Source organism: Dermacentor albipictus, chromosome 4 (genome assembly GCF_038994185.2).
Source record: "Dermacentor albipictus isolate Rhodes 1998 colony chromosome 4, USDA_Dalb.pri_finalv2, whole genome shotgun sequence".
NCBI classification, from domain to species: Eukaryota; Metazoa; Arthropoda; class Arachnida; order Ixodida; family Ixodidae; genus Dermacentor; species Dermacentor albipictus.
In genome coordinates this window covers 124,564,714-124,580,901 of record NC_091824.1, presented here as the reverse complement: position 1 = coordinate 124,580,901, position 16,188 = coordinate 124,564,714, and the positions used below count along the sequence as shown (strand labels likewise).

General features: G+C 45.8%; 1 protein-coding gene across 1 annotated transcript; it reads left to right on the top strand.

Moving 5' to 3' along the window:
- The first annotated feature begins 1,201 nt into the window (after positions 1–1,201).
- On the top strand, positions 1,202–11,150 carry LOC135899602 (xaa-Arg dipeptidase-like). The gene is made up of 4 exons (XM_065428907.1): positions 1,202–1,445; positions 4,911–5,044; positions 8,261–8,774; positions 10,616–11,150. The coding sequence occupies exons 1-4, from the start codon at positions 1,238–1,240 to the stop codon at positions 10,918–10,920; spliced, it is 1,161 nt and encodes a 386-aa protein (XP_065284979.1). The 5' UTR covers positions 1,202–1,237; the 3' UTR covers positions 10,921–11,150.
- The last annotated feature ends 5,038 nt before the right edge of the window (positions 11,151–16,188 follow it).

Sequence of the window (16,188 nt, the reverse complement as noted above, 5' to 3'; positions counted from 1 at the left end):
ACCAGAACGAAGAAGAAATTGCCGTGTTCGAAAAAAAAGATGAAACGTATTTTTGTACGTTTGCGCCTTTTGTTGCCGTTCATCTTTTGCGACTTGCGGGAACTAAATTCAGCAAGCCAATTAATGGGACTAGTTCATTCATGCCAAATTTCTTAATGCGCGCTGAAACAAAATGCACAACACGAAGAACACCGAAAGTATTGCAGGTGCAGGACAGTGCGCGGTTAGCAGTTGTCTAGATTCTTATGCGTCGTCATATTTATATCATTGTGTACGTAAGACAGGACAGAAATAATAAGACAACACGCCGCTACACATCACATCATTCCTGTTCGCACATGAAATCAAATTAATTTGTACTGGTGATAAATTTAGCGATGGGGCACCGACACAAGCTTCTACACCCAGCTAAAACGAGCTATCATAGATAGGCATGAAAACATTCATGCATTTTTTTCTGTCCCTGCATATTTGTCACTGTTCTTCGTGCTCTTCTGTTCACCTCAGCACGATTTAAGAAGCAAGAATACTTTTTTTTTATTCTCGCAGTGTCCTTTAAGCAGTTTACATGTAAAACATCTTGAAGACTGAAGACATCGCCGTCGCCAACAGTTTCTGATTTGCTGGTTACTGCGTACGCCTCTTTAGCAAGGTACAGAAACCTGCCTAAGCGAAAGTTTACCAAGCAAGCAATATTAATCGAATTCGGAATTCCAGCATCTGCAGTTTCTCTGGAATTCTCAATGGTGTTTTAAGTTGCATTTACAAAATCGCGATGCCGCATTCCACAGTTCCACTTTAGGCTTCGTTTCGCCAACTTGGACGTTGATTGAGTTCTCCAATTATCCATTCATTCGGGGCCTCGGTTCTGACCTTCAAGCACCTTGCAATGAGCGATTTCATTTGTGACACAAACATAGTGCTACACTAATTTGATATTATCTTTTTTCTTGTTTCTCAAAAAAACTGATGCAAATTCCGAGTTTTATTTCTTGCATCTTCGAGCAATATGCTGCACGATTTCGCTCCTGTTTCTTTTCTACGACGTGTTTATTGCTTTTTATTTATTCATTTGTAGCTTACATTAAAGGTAACGCCTACTTCTTGAGAGATACCTTGTTAAAGGTACGTGCCACATATGCCTTCGCTTTAGGCGCACTACCAACAACAGCAACAAACATCATCATCATTAACAGTTAGGGTTAGCAAGCACATTGACACCATTAACATACAGGCCATGGCTTGCGGGTCGGAGGAGCAGCAGAGAGAACAGCGATGGCGTGCGCTGAGTGAACAACTGTTGTCGGAGCCAGAGCTTGCGTTCCACGAGCAACGCGCCCACGACCTAATCTGTGCGGAACTCGAACGCGAGGGGTTCGCCGTTCGGCGCAACTACGTTTTCTGCACGGCCTTCCGCGCAGAGTACCAGTTCCCGCCTGAGCCAGGTGAGTGTGCTGCACTGCTGCTCTCTCCATTGTTTGCAGCCGAGGGATGGTGTGCGCCTGGTAACGTCCGTTTCCTTCATTCCACAGCTGGTAGCACCTAAAGCTCGAGGCAAATACTGGCCAGTGCAGTCAGAGCGTGAGGGTATAATTGATTCATTGGCAGCTTTCGGTAATACACGTATCAGCTAACTTTCCAGCCAGAAGGCTCGCTTTGTTTTTGTTTTGTATTCTTCCCTGTTTTCCCTCAAGCTTCTTGCTTACGCGTGTACATTCCTCCACTTTTCTCTTAGACTTATTTGATATCGCAGTTTACTGGAAGTAAATTGCTTCTTTGGGATCTGCCTTTCTTAGTGCGCGTGGATTTGGCAATTTCTGGAGTGCCTCATGGCGCCGAAGGGGTTGATTAGGACAACGAGAAACATCGCATCTCCTCGTTAGACTGACCGCCTCGATAGCCCGCTGAATAAGAGACGACGTAGAGTTGCTCCTTCAGATTACGAACAAGGCTGACAGCTGACAAGAACTGGTTCATATCAAGACCACATAAAAGTGGTGATAATACTGCTTCGTGATTTGCTAATTTGTCGACCGGACTTGGCCTCCTATTAGGGCCACCATAGCCTGCTCCACATTCATTCCTCTGTAATACCTGCCGTTTAGATAAATTTACGTCGGAGGGCAATCCATTGATCGCGATAAGAGATAGAGTACTAAGAACGGGGGCAAGAATGGGGGCAAGGAGAGATAGGTCTGTCGTTCATTGCCATAAGAAAATGGTAAACGTTGAGAATGGGGTTATAATTAAGGTTAGCCATTTAAGGTTAGGTAAGGGGGGTCAGCTAAAAATTAGCAAAGCTGTTCAACGAAAAACAATTGATTTAAAACATGGTGCAAGATATACTTATAAGACCTACGGTGCTCGGTCTCTAGAGGACTGATAACCGAACACAGTAAATCTTGAAAACATACCTTGCATCATGCCTTCTAAATAACTTTTTTTTTTTCGTAAGACAGCCTGGCTAACGTTAGCTGAGACACCCCGTATAATAGGTGAGACGAATAAAGGGGAGAAGAAAGAAAATCAATAGGGATGCTTCTTCCAGAGTTCCTGCTAGAACATCACGAGAACTTTTGAAGGGATGCAATATTCGACCGTCGAACAAACAATTTGGTAATTCGGACCACTCGCCATGAATAGGGTGACTTACTTAGGGATGCAAACTTGCGCTAGCTATCTCAAAGGTAATACATAGTGTGACACTACCGCCAACTTTGAAGCAATCTTCACAGTGAGGGCACAACAAACACGTAAGTCGCACCACCACCGCGGTGGGGTAGCAGCATCAGTCAGAAGTTTCATAGAAATACTGCCATAGCGATATAAAAAAAATATCTCGGTGCCCTCGACGTCCCATCGTGGGAGGCCTAGGCCCAGCCGACTGAACTGCTGGTGCTCATTAAACCTCTCTCTCTCTCTCTCTCTCTATCTATCTATCTCTCTCCCTCTCGGTGCCCTCCTACTCTGTGAAGAAGGATGACCAGCGAAGCTGTGTATGTGGGCCAGTTAATGGACAACTGCACCTCCACCGCGGGTCGGCCCGGCATTGCGCTATCTTCGAAATGGGTCCACGAATGGGGAGTGCTTAACGTCTGTGTCCCCTCCACCGCGACGGCCGTGTATTGCCCTATCTCCGGGATCGGCCCATGTATGGGGGCTATGTGTCTACGCTCGGGCACGATCTTCATGGAACTAGCCCTTAACCTTTTCGCTGTAAACTAATTATACATGTCCAACTTGTATTTTCTTCTGTGTTCAGATGAAGCGTATTTACTTTTCTTATAATAGTTTACTACAAATTACGAATCACATATTATGCGTTGTGGGAGATTGCACGGTATTCCTGAAATTTCGACGCTATCTTGAGCTAGTGTTCACCTCCCCGTCTATAAAACCTCTGCCCGCTAATCCAAGCAATATAATAGCGCCTAGGATTTATTCTAAATCATCAGCTTGCTAGGTGGCCATTTATTTGACTTCAATGCCCGTGAGAGCGATACGCCTGACTATGAGCACCTGCTACTGCCAATTCAGGTCGACCTGCAGCATATTATTTGCGGAAGTGCACGTGAGAAAGCGCATTCTGATTGGCTGTGCTAAACGAGGCGTCGAGCCGTGAACCAGGCTCCAATACTCCTGTTGCCCTATTTGTATAGCAAACTGCGTGAACCCGCCGTGGGGGCTGTGGCAATGGCTTTGTACACGAAGATCTGGGCTCGGTTCCTGGCCACGTTGGACGCATCGCGATTGCAGTGGAAGGCAACATCGCTTGTGTGGGGAACTTACGGCACATGTTAAAGGACCTCAGGTGGTAAATAACAAGTGGCATATTTATTCGATTCTAACGCACCCTCAATTGTAACAAGAATCCTGATTTCCATACTCGAAGAAGTTATGAGTACAACTCTTTTAAATGTTCACTTGCCATTTTTTATTTCTTTGTTTTAGTTGTGTGTGTGTGTGTGTGTGTGTGTGTGTGTGTGTGTGTGTGTGTGTGTGTGTGTGTGTGTGTGTGTGTGTGTGTGTGTGTGTGTGTGTGTTCGTGCGTGTGCGTGTGTGTGCGTGTGCGTGTGCGTGTGCGTGTGCGTGTGTGTGTGTGTGTGCGTGTGTGTGTGTGTGTGAGAGAGAGAGAGAAATGCCGATTTGTGCTTATGAGTGAATAAAAAAATAATTGCACCTGAGTTCCAGTAGACCGGAGATCAGCCATCGTCAATGGCGGAGGACCCCTTAACGTCATGAGCCGTTCGGAGCATCTTATCTTCGGTGCCGTCTAGGACATTTGAGATACTGCATTTCTTAACTGCCATGCAGACCATGGCAGCCTAAGCATAGTGCCTCGATTGCACTATAGCGCAATGAAATGACCAAGTGGCCACAAACTTACCACACGTTGCACAACTACTGTGACGTCTCGGTTGAATTGGATTACACAAATTTCAATGCCAATGGTGATATGTTGTCAATGTTGTAAACACTGCTTTGTACTTGAATCTATAGTCCGCATGTCCTTGCTTAGTAATTTATTTTTCCGGAAGAAAGACTGCGCTTCAGAATCGAGTAAGTACGGTAATCAGAAATGACCGACGTGAATTCTTCACGTAACATAAGGTCTGCTTTGAGAGGGTAAATCTTATCAGTCATGCAATGGCATGCACTTGAAAGAAATAAAAAAAACTGCAGCTACGGATGTGGCCCCAACTTCCAATGATGCTGAAACTAAACGGTACTTAATTGTTGGATTGATGCTACAGCTGCGGTCCGCAACGTAGACGCAGTGGAAAATTACGAAGCATCCGTACATGACTGTTCGCTTGAGTGAAGTCGTACGTCACAGCTACCAGTCGCAATAAACTAGTTTCGCTTAGCATTTCCGAAAAGCATTTTCAGCAAGATGAGTTTCTTTGCAGCGTCAGTAGAGGGCATCACTGTTGGACTTGTCTGCGAATACGATGCTCTGCCTGGACTGGGCCACGCCTGCGGTCACAACCTGGTAGCTGCCGGCACTCTAGCAGCGGCGTCCGCCATTCGCCGGCGCATGGAGGTGAGAATAGGTAAAGAATTCTGGTTAAAAAAGCTGCGGATGCGGTAACTTTATAGCCTAAGGCCTACAACTGTAGCCTTTCACAGCAAGAGACCACCGTATCAGCAGCTACATTCCAAGGTGGTATTCCCTCTCAAAAGGTAGCCGAACTCAATACTTCTTAAATTCGGTAATCTAGAGAGATCCGGAGCCTGAGATTGCACATTGCCTAGCACAACGACCCAAAGGTACCGACTGTGCCAGACACTTGATAAAAGTCCCGAATGGCTTCATAGGACTCTAGATCCCTTACCACGTCGGGACAACTGTTTCTGCAAGATCTTGATTTACATCATAAGTGTAGTACACATAAAGCTTTAAGTACGCGTCATACGCGCAATATCCGAGACCTGCGCATGCTTCGTTTATTTATTTTAGTTCCAAGGTGCTAAAGGCCCATTTGGGCATTACAAGTACAAAACAAGAATAAAAAATTTGCGCAGGCATTCACAAAACAAACAAAGCCCCCTTCCGATTCATAATGAGGGTGAACTGAGCAAGTTCGTGTTGATCCATGTCAAAAATCTTGCACTACAACTATCGCACTATATTTTTCACTACATTTATATACGTATCTTTCTGAAATAAACCTTCACTTGATGTAAGCGCTCGTGGTGTGTTCTATTCCTTTGTCTTTGTCTGGCTTTTAGAGTTAAATTTTGGACATTATAATTCCTAAATTTTGACATATGTAATAACTTCGTTCCGAAGAATCAGTATCACTTCGCAATGACAATAGCAGATTGTCTAATGCACCTATAATAAGGAATGGGGGAGGGCTTGAAAACTGAAGAAGTATTTAAAGTTCAGCTAGTCTGTATGAATTCATTGTAGCTAAACAGAGAAAGAAAACACCAACATGGAGAGGAAGGGACAAGACAGGCCACTGACATTTCACTAATGCTTATATGTAGGTGCACTAGTATACGGGCAGTTCATCACAATTATCACTCAATAACATCAAAAACAGCTTGACAAAAACAATAAATCATGTCCTAGCGAAGCTTCTCCTTCGGTGCCAGCATGATCGAAGCCTGGATTACACACTCGTAACCCGCTTTGATAATAAGATAAACCTGAATTATCAGTCTAGTAAGAGCATGCTTATTTCTAAACAACCCCGCAGCTTTCTTAAACTCGGGAGACACGTGCGGCAGTGCGGGCCCAGATGCGCTAAATCACACTTCTTTATTGCAGACGCATGCTTAGCCAAACGCTTGCTCCAGCAGCGTCTGTCCTATGTATCGCCTCTCACATGGTAAAGTCACGGAATAGGCGATACCTGTTGCAAACCTGACAAAGGGCTTTACATGCTTCACCCCCACAACCACTCCGTGAACTAGATGCATCCTTCTCCACTATCCGCTCTACTACTAGATTATTACCCATTCAATATCTTATTTCGTATCATCTTGTCGTTACAGTATTTTTCCTAATAGCTAATCCTGAACTATTATCAATGGTCGGTTTCATCTAATTAGCCCAAATACTACAAGATTTGCTTTAAAATATAACATGCTACTGCCTGTAACACATAGGAACTATAGAGAACCGACTCACGGGCTTCCTGGTTTGAAGCTGTGGAACTCGCTCCCTATCGATATCAAACGAGTGTTCTTCAAGTGTTGTCTTATAAATATATAAAACATAGGTAATTTGTTATAGTGTATCACTTTCTTGTATTAGTCTTTTTCGATTTACCAAGTTTATTTACTTATTTTGCTATATATAATACCACTACTACAACTACTCTGTACGCTGTTATTATTCATTTGTTTCACGTAATTATTAACAACATAAGTGATCGATGTTGTGCTTGTTAGAGCTCCATGTGGAAGGGGAAACATCGCGTTGGACGAGGATGAAGAAGTGTTGTCGATCTTTCTTTGTCCTTGATCGCGAGCGCTGTTTCTTCTTCCAAATATTTACCAACAGGTCCCGTTTAAAAATTATGCTCTTGGACATCTTTCTGTACACTATTCTACCGTGTAAACATGTTCAAAAGGCAAACAATGCGCCAGTGCTACAGAGCACAAACTCCAGCGCTGAAATCGCAGCGCCCAAGCCATAGCGACTAGCCACCTGTTCGAGACCATGCAACCACAAAGCCATGGTTCGTTTCACCTTGACATGTAATTTCACCTAGGCGCATCACTTGCTCCATATCAAACCACAAAATGTATTTCCTATTGTCGCTTGGCATCCGCCTTCCTATTCTTGGCCAAACCCACAGCGTGCATTAGCCATATATTTATTGGAAAGCAAGCACGACAATTACGACGATGACCAAGATGTCGACACCAATATAACAGATTCTTTATCCTTATGTTCCTCGCTCACAGCAAATGGTGTCACTAACCTTTTACGTACATTTCATTTTCTAGCGCCTGCCCACATAAATTTATTTAGATTGCTTTGGGTGCCTGGACATAAAAGATTAGTCATGAACGAAATGGCTGACAGTCTCGCGAGAGCGGCCCTCAGTGGCGCTGTATTACCATTACTTCCTACAATAGCTTACCTGACGACTACTAGATTCAGGAGATATACAATTACTCAAGACTTTTTGAACCCAGCTGTACCAAATGTTTCAGAATATCGGCACCTCCTATTCCCTTGGCCTAAAAATTCTTTTCACACCAGAAAAACTGGAAGTCATCTTTACCCGATTATGCTGTCGAATACCAAAATTAAACTTTTATCGCCACAGGGCTGGTCTGGTGCCCTCCCCTCTGTGCCCAGTCTGTGGAGAAGACGAAACAATAGATCATTTGTTTCATATTCTGCCGCCGTTTCACTTCTTTAAGAAACAATCTAGAATCAAGATTTACACAGCTTGGTTTGGGCTTTTCAAGTATAAATATCCTTTCTCTAGGAGCCTCCTCTCTTGGACAGTGCCACAGGGATATTTGCTCAACCATGGAGGATTTTATAATTGCTACAAAGAGATTGCCTTGAATTCTTAAACATTTTATTTTTGTTCATTTCCTTCAGTTAGCTTTACCATTTTCAGTTTTTAATAAAGATAGCCTAATTTCATCCAAATCTTGGCCAATCCCCTACAGTGGGTGTGCGCCATCGCATGAAGAATACCATATCATACCATACCAACAACAATAGTAGTAGTAGTACCGTCGCCGCAAGCGTGGCTGGTTGACGTTAAAATGCACCTCGCAGAAAGAACAGGTGCACGGTCGACTCGTGGTGTTCGGCGTACCAGGCTCCGAGGCTCCCCGGCCGTGCTGCAAGTCCCAGCTGCTTGACCAGGGCGAGCTGTCGGGCCTGACCGCGCTCCTCGCCCTGCACCCTACCTCGGCCCGCGATCTCGGCTGCTGCCCCGGCATCGACCAAGAAACGGCCGGTCAGTGGCTAGACGTGCGGTTTCGCGGTGCCGCCGCGCTGGACGCTGCCGTGCTCTCGTACTGGCTCCTCGCGAGCCGCTGCCGCGGCATTGTCAGCCAAGGGGGACGTAATCCGTGCGAGCCGACGACCCGCTCCGAGTCGCAGTACGTGCTCCTCGCCTCCGACGACGCGCAACTGTGCGTGCGGAGGCAAGTGGCCGAAGACGCGCTTCTGGGCGTGGCCAAGGCGACCGGTTGCTTCCTCGAGTGCCGCTTCGGCAAGCCCAGGCCCCGGCCTGTCTTCAGCCGTACCCTGGAACAACTGTACTCCGCGGAGGTGCAGAAGACAGGTCAGAGCTCCACTCCTAGTGTCTCACAAGTTCACAAGTTAAAGATCAGGGTTGAAGCATTATATTTTTTGCGATTCTGTGTACGCATCACTTTTCTATAGCTGATCAGGAAGTAGCCGGCTTTCAAATAGCAAGTACTTATCTGTTCGTAAACTGTCTTCGACGCGCAGTTATCATGAATTGAACTCTAAGCCGTTTTCTCTGGCACTAACACATTAAAGTATACAGTTTGATCCTCACATATCATTGATCTAAGAAATTCTTTACCTGGCAAAATATGTTCCCTCAGATAAAAGGAATTTTTCACCGCACTAGCTGGCAATGCAGCCCAATAGCGTTTCCTCGATATGTTGTACAATTTCTAATTGAGTTGCTCAAAACGTGTTTACTGTTTTGCAACTTGTACTTTATACTTGTAACCGCGCCTGCAATAGCCTCTCCTGGGCTGCTGTACGCAAAAATCTAATGAAATAAATATACTTTCTGTGACGTCATCTCACACTACTGCGTCATACCACATTTATGGCACTAGCTATGGGGGAAGGCGACAAACAAAACGCGAGCATTACATCACGCATCGATTCTTCGCAAGCCAGTTCACCATGAAGCCACGTCCTTCAACCTTTTATCCCTCGAAAAGTCGGCCCAACCCGGAACATCGCACTCGGCGAACTCGTCCCGGTGTGGTTGCTTGGCAACAGGTTTCAATCAGTGTGCACGTGTCCGGGTTATTTGCCAACCGCTCTTCTCACATTTTCCCTCGATATGCCCGTGCAACTTCGGTCGTTTATTGCAACGTATGCAGTTATCGTCTTTATTGACACGTGAGAGTGCGGCAGCCGCAAGTTTAAGTCGCAGCCGTTGTCTTTACAGACGAGCGAAAGCTGAACGAGGCTAGCCCAGCCGTGGAAGACACTAAAGCTCACCGTGAGATGATCCCGTGTTGTACCGACTATTCATGAGTTATCATCAGGAGCTTCTAGAAAGGAGATGGGAGAGCTTATAATATATATATATATATATATATATATATATATATATATATATATATATATATAGTCATATAAGGAGAATAATATTGTTGGCTTCTCATTATATGACTAATAAGTATCGGGTCCCTTAACCCCCTTTCTTCTCGTTTATATATATATATATATATATATATATATATATATATATATATATATATATATATATATATATATATATATATATATATATATGGTGAACCAAATTCATGCAGCCAGATTTGGATTGGATCATGGGGTTTAACGTGCCGGAACCACGATGTATCATGAGACGCGCCGTAATGAGGGAATCTGGATTAATTTTGACTACCAGGGAATCTTTAACATGTCCCCACTGCGGGCGACACAAACGCTTTTTGCATTTCGCCCTCAACGAAATGCGGCCGCCACGGCCGGGATTTGATCCCGCGACCTTGCACTAAGCAGCGCAACACCATAGCCGCTAAGCCATCGCGCCGGGACACGCACCAAGATTTAAAAATACGCGAATACCACGTAGCTGGGCAGAACCAAGGTAATGTTGCTTGCCGTCGCTTAGAGAAACTCAGGGCATTTTTTGCATTCCACCCAATTGCATAATTAGTTTTCATTACTCAACCAACTTCTCAAATATTACAACTAGATTGAAAGTGTCAATGAGAATATTGTCGAGCAATATGAAAAACAGCTTTCTGTAACTCAGTACGTACCACATAAGATGCTTACACACAAATCGCCTCGGACGGCGAGTTGCACGGCAATTTGCGTGTGCGTGTGTGTGTGTCAGCCTGACGTTGCCCACTTTGAGCCACATGGCCCCTTCTGTCCACGCAGGCGTTCCCCCACCCTGGTTCTCGTGCTCCAGCGGCCAATGGTACGGCGCCTGGTCGGACTGGGGCAGGGTGTCACGAGCGCTGCCCTGCCTGCGCGCCAGCTACACGCTGCCGGGAGCCTTCGGGGCGCCTCATTCGCGCGCCTTCGCTGAAGCAGTCTCGACGCCGCACGCACTGACCGCCACCTTCGAAGCCGCGGATGCGCTGGCAACCACTGCCCTCAAACTTCTCGTGCAGCGGGGCGACACCTTAGTGGCCCAGCACCGGCAGCAACAAGCACATGTGCCGCTGACGCGCGCGCAGTAAGATGATAGATAGATCGGGTTGCAGCTTGTGCTGTAAGCGAGCTCCTAAAGTACTGCAAGGATTTATATGTGTATTTTCTCGCTAATGCTGGGTTCCTCTCAGGTATCACTCGAGTGTGCAGGGAGTTTACAAGAAGAATGTTCAAAGCTTTGGGATGGGGCTCTCCGCTGGCTGCATAGGTTCCCGCCCAGCAATGTTAAATTTAATAAACATCTTGCCTTCCCTCTTTAGTTCCCCTCTCTCTCCCTTAGTAAATATTACGGACTAATGACTAATATTGACTAATATTACGGAATATAATGAGCCACGGACCTTTGAAGTCTTTCACCGGTTTTCATAAAATGCCTGATCGGCTCATCCGTGCAAAGTTTCACGCTGGCAGGTATTCCCATCCACCTTTGGCAATCATTGGAACACAGCTTGCGGGCTCCTCCCGTAAGAGCTGAGTTCTTGGCAGCCGACGCTGCCCTTCGCAGGCGTCACGCGTGACGCTCGAAAGTAACGGTTTCAGACAGGATAGCATGGGAAGACTAGGACAGATGTTCTCGCGGCAAGTGGCTCAACAAATTACACTCGAATGGGATAAGAAAAAATGCCAGGGGTCGCAAAATGGTTTAAGATATAGTTTAACGTGTCCATGCTCACATTATACAACTGATAAAGAACTCTGGACTAACTCGCGTTCAGGTGCAAGAGAGCACAGATACCTGAGCTTGCTACCGGGATGGTGATATTGTAATGCTGCTTTGAACAGAATAAAGAAATGATTTACTTCTATTGATGTTCGATGAAACGGGATTTCGCTTTATGACTGGTAAGCACGCGCCAAAGAGCGACATCAAAAAAGATATCAAAGAAAGAAATTGTGGCTGCAAAACATGGCTGCCTGTGGATGATTCTCGTTTTTATCTGTGGCCTTCGTATGTCTGTCGGAATCCCCGGATAAGCTGATACACCAGTAACGAAGGCGGAAGTAACCGTTTTACATAAGGCCTAATTGATCAAAAAGCCACGTCGCCGTCGCCGCATATAGTATTTCACGGAAACGCGTGATAGATCATGAAAATATGCACGAAATTTTTTTTCAAGTCGCTCTCCTGCGTAGGGATTGCAACACGACACTCGCCCGAAATAGATTTGACGCCATCTGAAAAGTAATGCCAGGTTTTCAAAAACTTTTCTCATTTCGAGTCGGATTCGTGTTTCTTTTTTCTCGCTCTATAGTTTTTTTTTTTTTAGACTTCACGACTGTAAGAGCGAGATAGTGCACACTTTCCACGCCGGCATTCTGAGCCAAAAAAAGAAAGTGCGAAGCCTGCAATTTTTTTCAACCAGCCGGCGCATATTGCATCGTCCTAGCGCGGCACTTCAAAGTCGCACCGCAGGTTTTGTGGCGCTTGCTGCAACGAAGCCCTTCAGTTCGGGTTATACATGGCGGTCGCCGTCGAAGAGAACATTTTTTTTTTCTCCAATCCACGCAGCAAGCCATGTGTAGCGGCACTCTAGGATGCTCGGCCCCGAGGATTTAGTGGAAAGGATTAAAGCTACAGCTTCTGAAGCGGCTGTGCATTACTCGGGAAAACACTTTGTTCGTGCGTTTGGTGCGATTCGAGTGCCTGCTCTAGGAGAGGTTAAGACAGTATGTGTAGAGTAAACAAAGCGCGTTACCCTCGCCAACCGCTGTTTGCTCCTTCCAAACGTCGTGTTCCATTCGCCATCCTCTTTACTCGCACGCTAAGGATGAAATCGACGAGGGTAGCTTTCTCGCCTACACGAGGCAACCGAGAGCTTAGCAGCGATCGGTTTATATTCGCCGCCCCTTTGTAAACATGGATGTGAGCTCCCCCTACTCATCGGATGCTGTGTCCTTCTAGCTTATATCCGAGGGAAGTCAACTTCAGCCTGATGAAGTTGACTTCCCTCGGATATACTCCTCAAAGTGCTCGGTCCGAGCACTTTGAGGAGCATTAAATCTCTTGTATGCAGCGCGACCCAGTGGCAGTGATATCGCTAAGTGCCTTGCAAGCGATACGTTCAGTAGGGACGGCATTTAATTTGTACGAACATGCTAAGGATGACGTGTTCGATGGCATGCTATTTTGAAGTGGAGTGGCAGTACTCGTTCGCAATGTCTCACTCGTCAGCACTCCGACAGAAGGCTGGCACCGCCCACGCCAAGCACGACAGTTGCTAAAACAACCTGTCCACGAGATGGCACCAACGTCCGCGGTCGAACCGAGTGCCAGAATAGATACGGTCTGGGGCAAACACACTTTGATCATTTCGATGTCTGATGGCTGACCTTTTACATCCGTGCAAATATGAAAACAGCAAAAGTACTTCTGTCATTGTGTTCACTCTGGTCACCTACAACGTGTTACGGTATGGTAGAGCTTTATTAAAAACGGTGTGGCTAATCGACCCATTAAGGGTAATAGAGATGGGTAACTTGAATATGAAGACAGGGCCAGCCACCGAGGAATGCTTCCCCGCATGGTTACAACGTGCGGAGAATGCCCGATTCCGTAGCAAAGGCGAACATCGTTCGCAGGACACTGTCGGCCTACACCCAAGGACGGATCGCCTCCTCGAAGCTGCCCACTTGTCCCCGGTGCTTTCGTCGCAGGGGTTCATACATTGGGCACTTCCACGGCAATGAATGCCTGGTGGTTGGCGCAGCTGCCACTTTCCACGCTGGGAAACTGGTTTGTACGGGTGGTAGCTCTTCCGCCGCATTGCCCGGAAGGCGTCTTCTTTCTCTGTATGCGAACCAGCGTGCAAGTACGTCAGGCGTACGTAAGTGCAATACTGGTGTGGGCATTGTGCACGAGTACTTGCCATGCGCGCGAAAAGCCTGCAGGCAGTAGATGTGCCTTCAGCGCGTGTTGCTGTAAGCGTTCACGGAGCTAGTCGTCACCTCTGTCGTTGTTCTAGGAAGGATGTCTCTTCATTTCCGTCATTTTGCACGGGCACAAGTATCGCCACGTCGCTGCAGCGGTTGAAGGTTAATATTACGCTTGCAGTGGCGGCTTCCTCTCCTCGTGTTCCGCAGTGGCCGGGAACCCCCCATAGTCGAGTTTCGATTGCGTGTACCGCAAGTATCGCAAGGAAGACAGCAGAGGCAAGCAGGAGACTGCGTGTTGATATAAAGGAAACAGAATGAGGAGGAAGGGTACTTGTTTATGAAGGGCTTAAACAGAGTGCAAAGGCTGTGCCTTCAGTCATAACACACATCTTAAACTCCGCTAACCAAACCTATTAAAGTGGAAAGCTGGGCGGTTTGGTATACCTTATTGATTTAAAATAAGGCGCCCAATCACGAACGCTAAGGATATGCTGTCGAGTTCCTCTACGTCTCAAGTTATGCGTGTTTCCGCGTCCATGGGCTTTCAAACCATGACCACACCGCAATTTCTGTCAGATTCAGCAAAAGAGGACCTAAGAGAAAATTTAAATTTTGTGTTCAATATAGAAATAAAAAGGGGGCAAAACTCGACGGATGTGGACCTTACCGCAAGTCATCGCCTTTGCTTGTAACAATACGCGTAATGCTTTCACCCAATTTTTTTTAGGGTTTCGACAGGCAGACGAGGTTATTAGAAACGCATCGTAATGAATATGTTGCATATTATCGAACTGCACATTCAGCCCGAAAGGAATGCTCTCCCAAATATGAACCGTGGTTACTCGCTCCGCTACGTGTAATAAATGGATGCTTCCCCCTAAACACGACAGATCAGTCCTCAAACTTCGATGAAAGAAGCTGCTTATGATGACCTCAGCTCTGTCGTTTATGTCAACCGGCCAGAGACAGATGAATATTTCGCACATACATGCCACAAAGCTGAAATAATAGACCTGCACTGGTGGGTGAAGCTGGAACGCTTCAAAGAGAACCCCTCAATATAAATAAAACTTACGGTAACCACGTAGAAAAAGGAGAACTTATTGAGGAAACGCAGAGACGTTCACTTGCGGTAACGAAGTGTGTGCCAGTCTGACCATGAAATAAACAGCGTCTAATACAGACGTAATCGAGATTCAACAAATAAAATAAAGCATGCGCTATCTCGATTTACCGGAACAACCTCCTCAAATAAAAAAATTCAGCTCCAGGTTGCTGATGAAAGCGGGCTTCCTCCTTTGTGTTGGCGTCGATATAGGAGCCAGAGAAATAGGAATCGACCACTCCCTTTTTGCTAAACTGCAAAGCTCACTGGAAACAACAGCGCCAGCGTACACATATAGGCCTGCATGTCCTTTTCTTCGATAGTGGAGCTCAGATACACATTCTTTCAAAAAGTGCGACCATGCACAAAGAAAGGAAAATTACTCGAACAGAATGGAAAAAGGATATAATAGGCTCCTCTGTCTTAATGCAGCCAAGAAATACAGAATTTCCGTCTGCGACTAACATTTTGTGCACGTAATAAGTACTACAGTTTGTCGAACTTTCTGAAGCAAGAATAAAGGTTTTCCGAAACTCATTTCTTGCCTCGGATTATAGGAAACGCGACCTACCTTCGGTCCACTCACGTGGACAAACATTTACGCTAGCTTTCAAGCTCTCATGCTACCGTTTTGACTCAGATTTAAGCGAGCTGTTCTTGTTGCCGAACTCTTGCCTCAAGAATATGTTAGACTCGGACAAAGGGGTGGTGACACAATCAGGATGCAATATCATCCGTCGCTGTGTTGAAGTCTCTCATCATTGCGCATGATTTTTTTTATATGCTTGTTTCCGGTGTCATGTTGTTGCCCTGTCTCAACAATAACGATATACGAAAAAGAAAAAAAAAGCTGTGGGCGTATTTTGGTGGCGAGTGGGGGAGGGGGAGGAGGGAGCAGAGTTGAGGCAAAGGGCCTAATGTTGTCTTGAAGCTACATTGAAAAGCATTACATGGATTTCATCTGAGCGCAACAGGCAAGCGAAGACCTTGCGTCGGGTGACCAATCCTGCAAGGCAAAACCATTGAGCCAATGCCTGCGTCTTGAAACGCTACAGCGCGAAAGCGGCGCGGTAAAGAACTTTTCCTTATTCTTTTCAACAAAGAAACCTGATAACTTGACTTCCTTCATTTTTGTGTCTTCCCTTTCCTTTTAACTTCAGCTGATGGTTCTAATAGTATTTGTATAGTCACCACATTTAGAGTCCCTCTGTGACACCATGGGATCATATTACCTACTAGCTTCAGAATCAAACATGATTGCTTAATATAAGGCTAGTGAACATGGCAAGGCGTGAAGGTCACATATGTATGGTTGTCT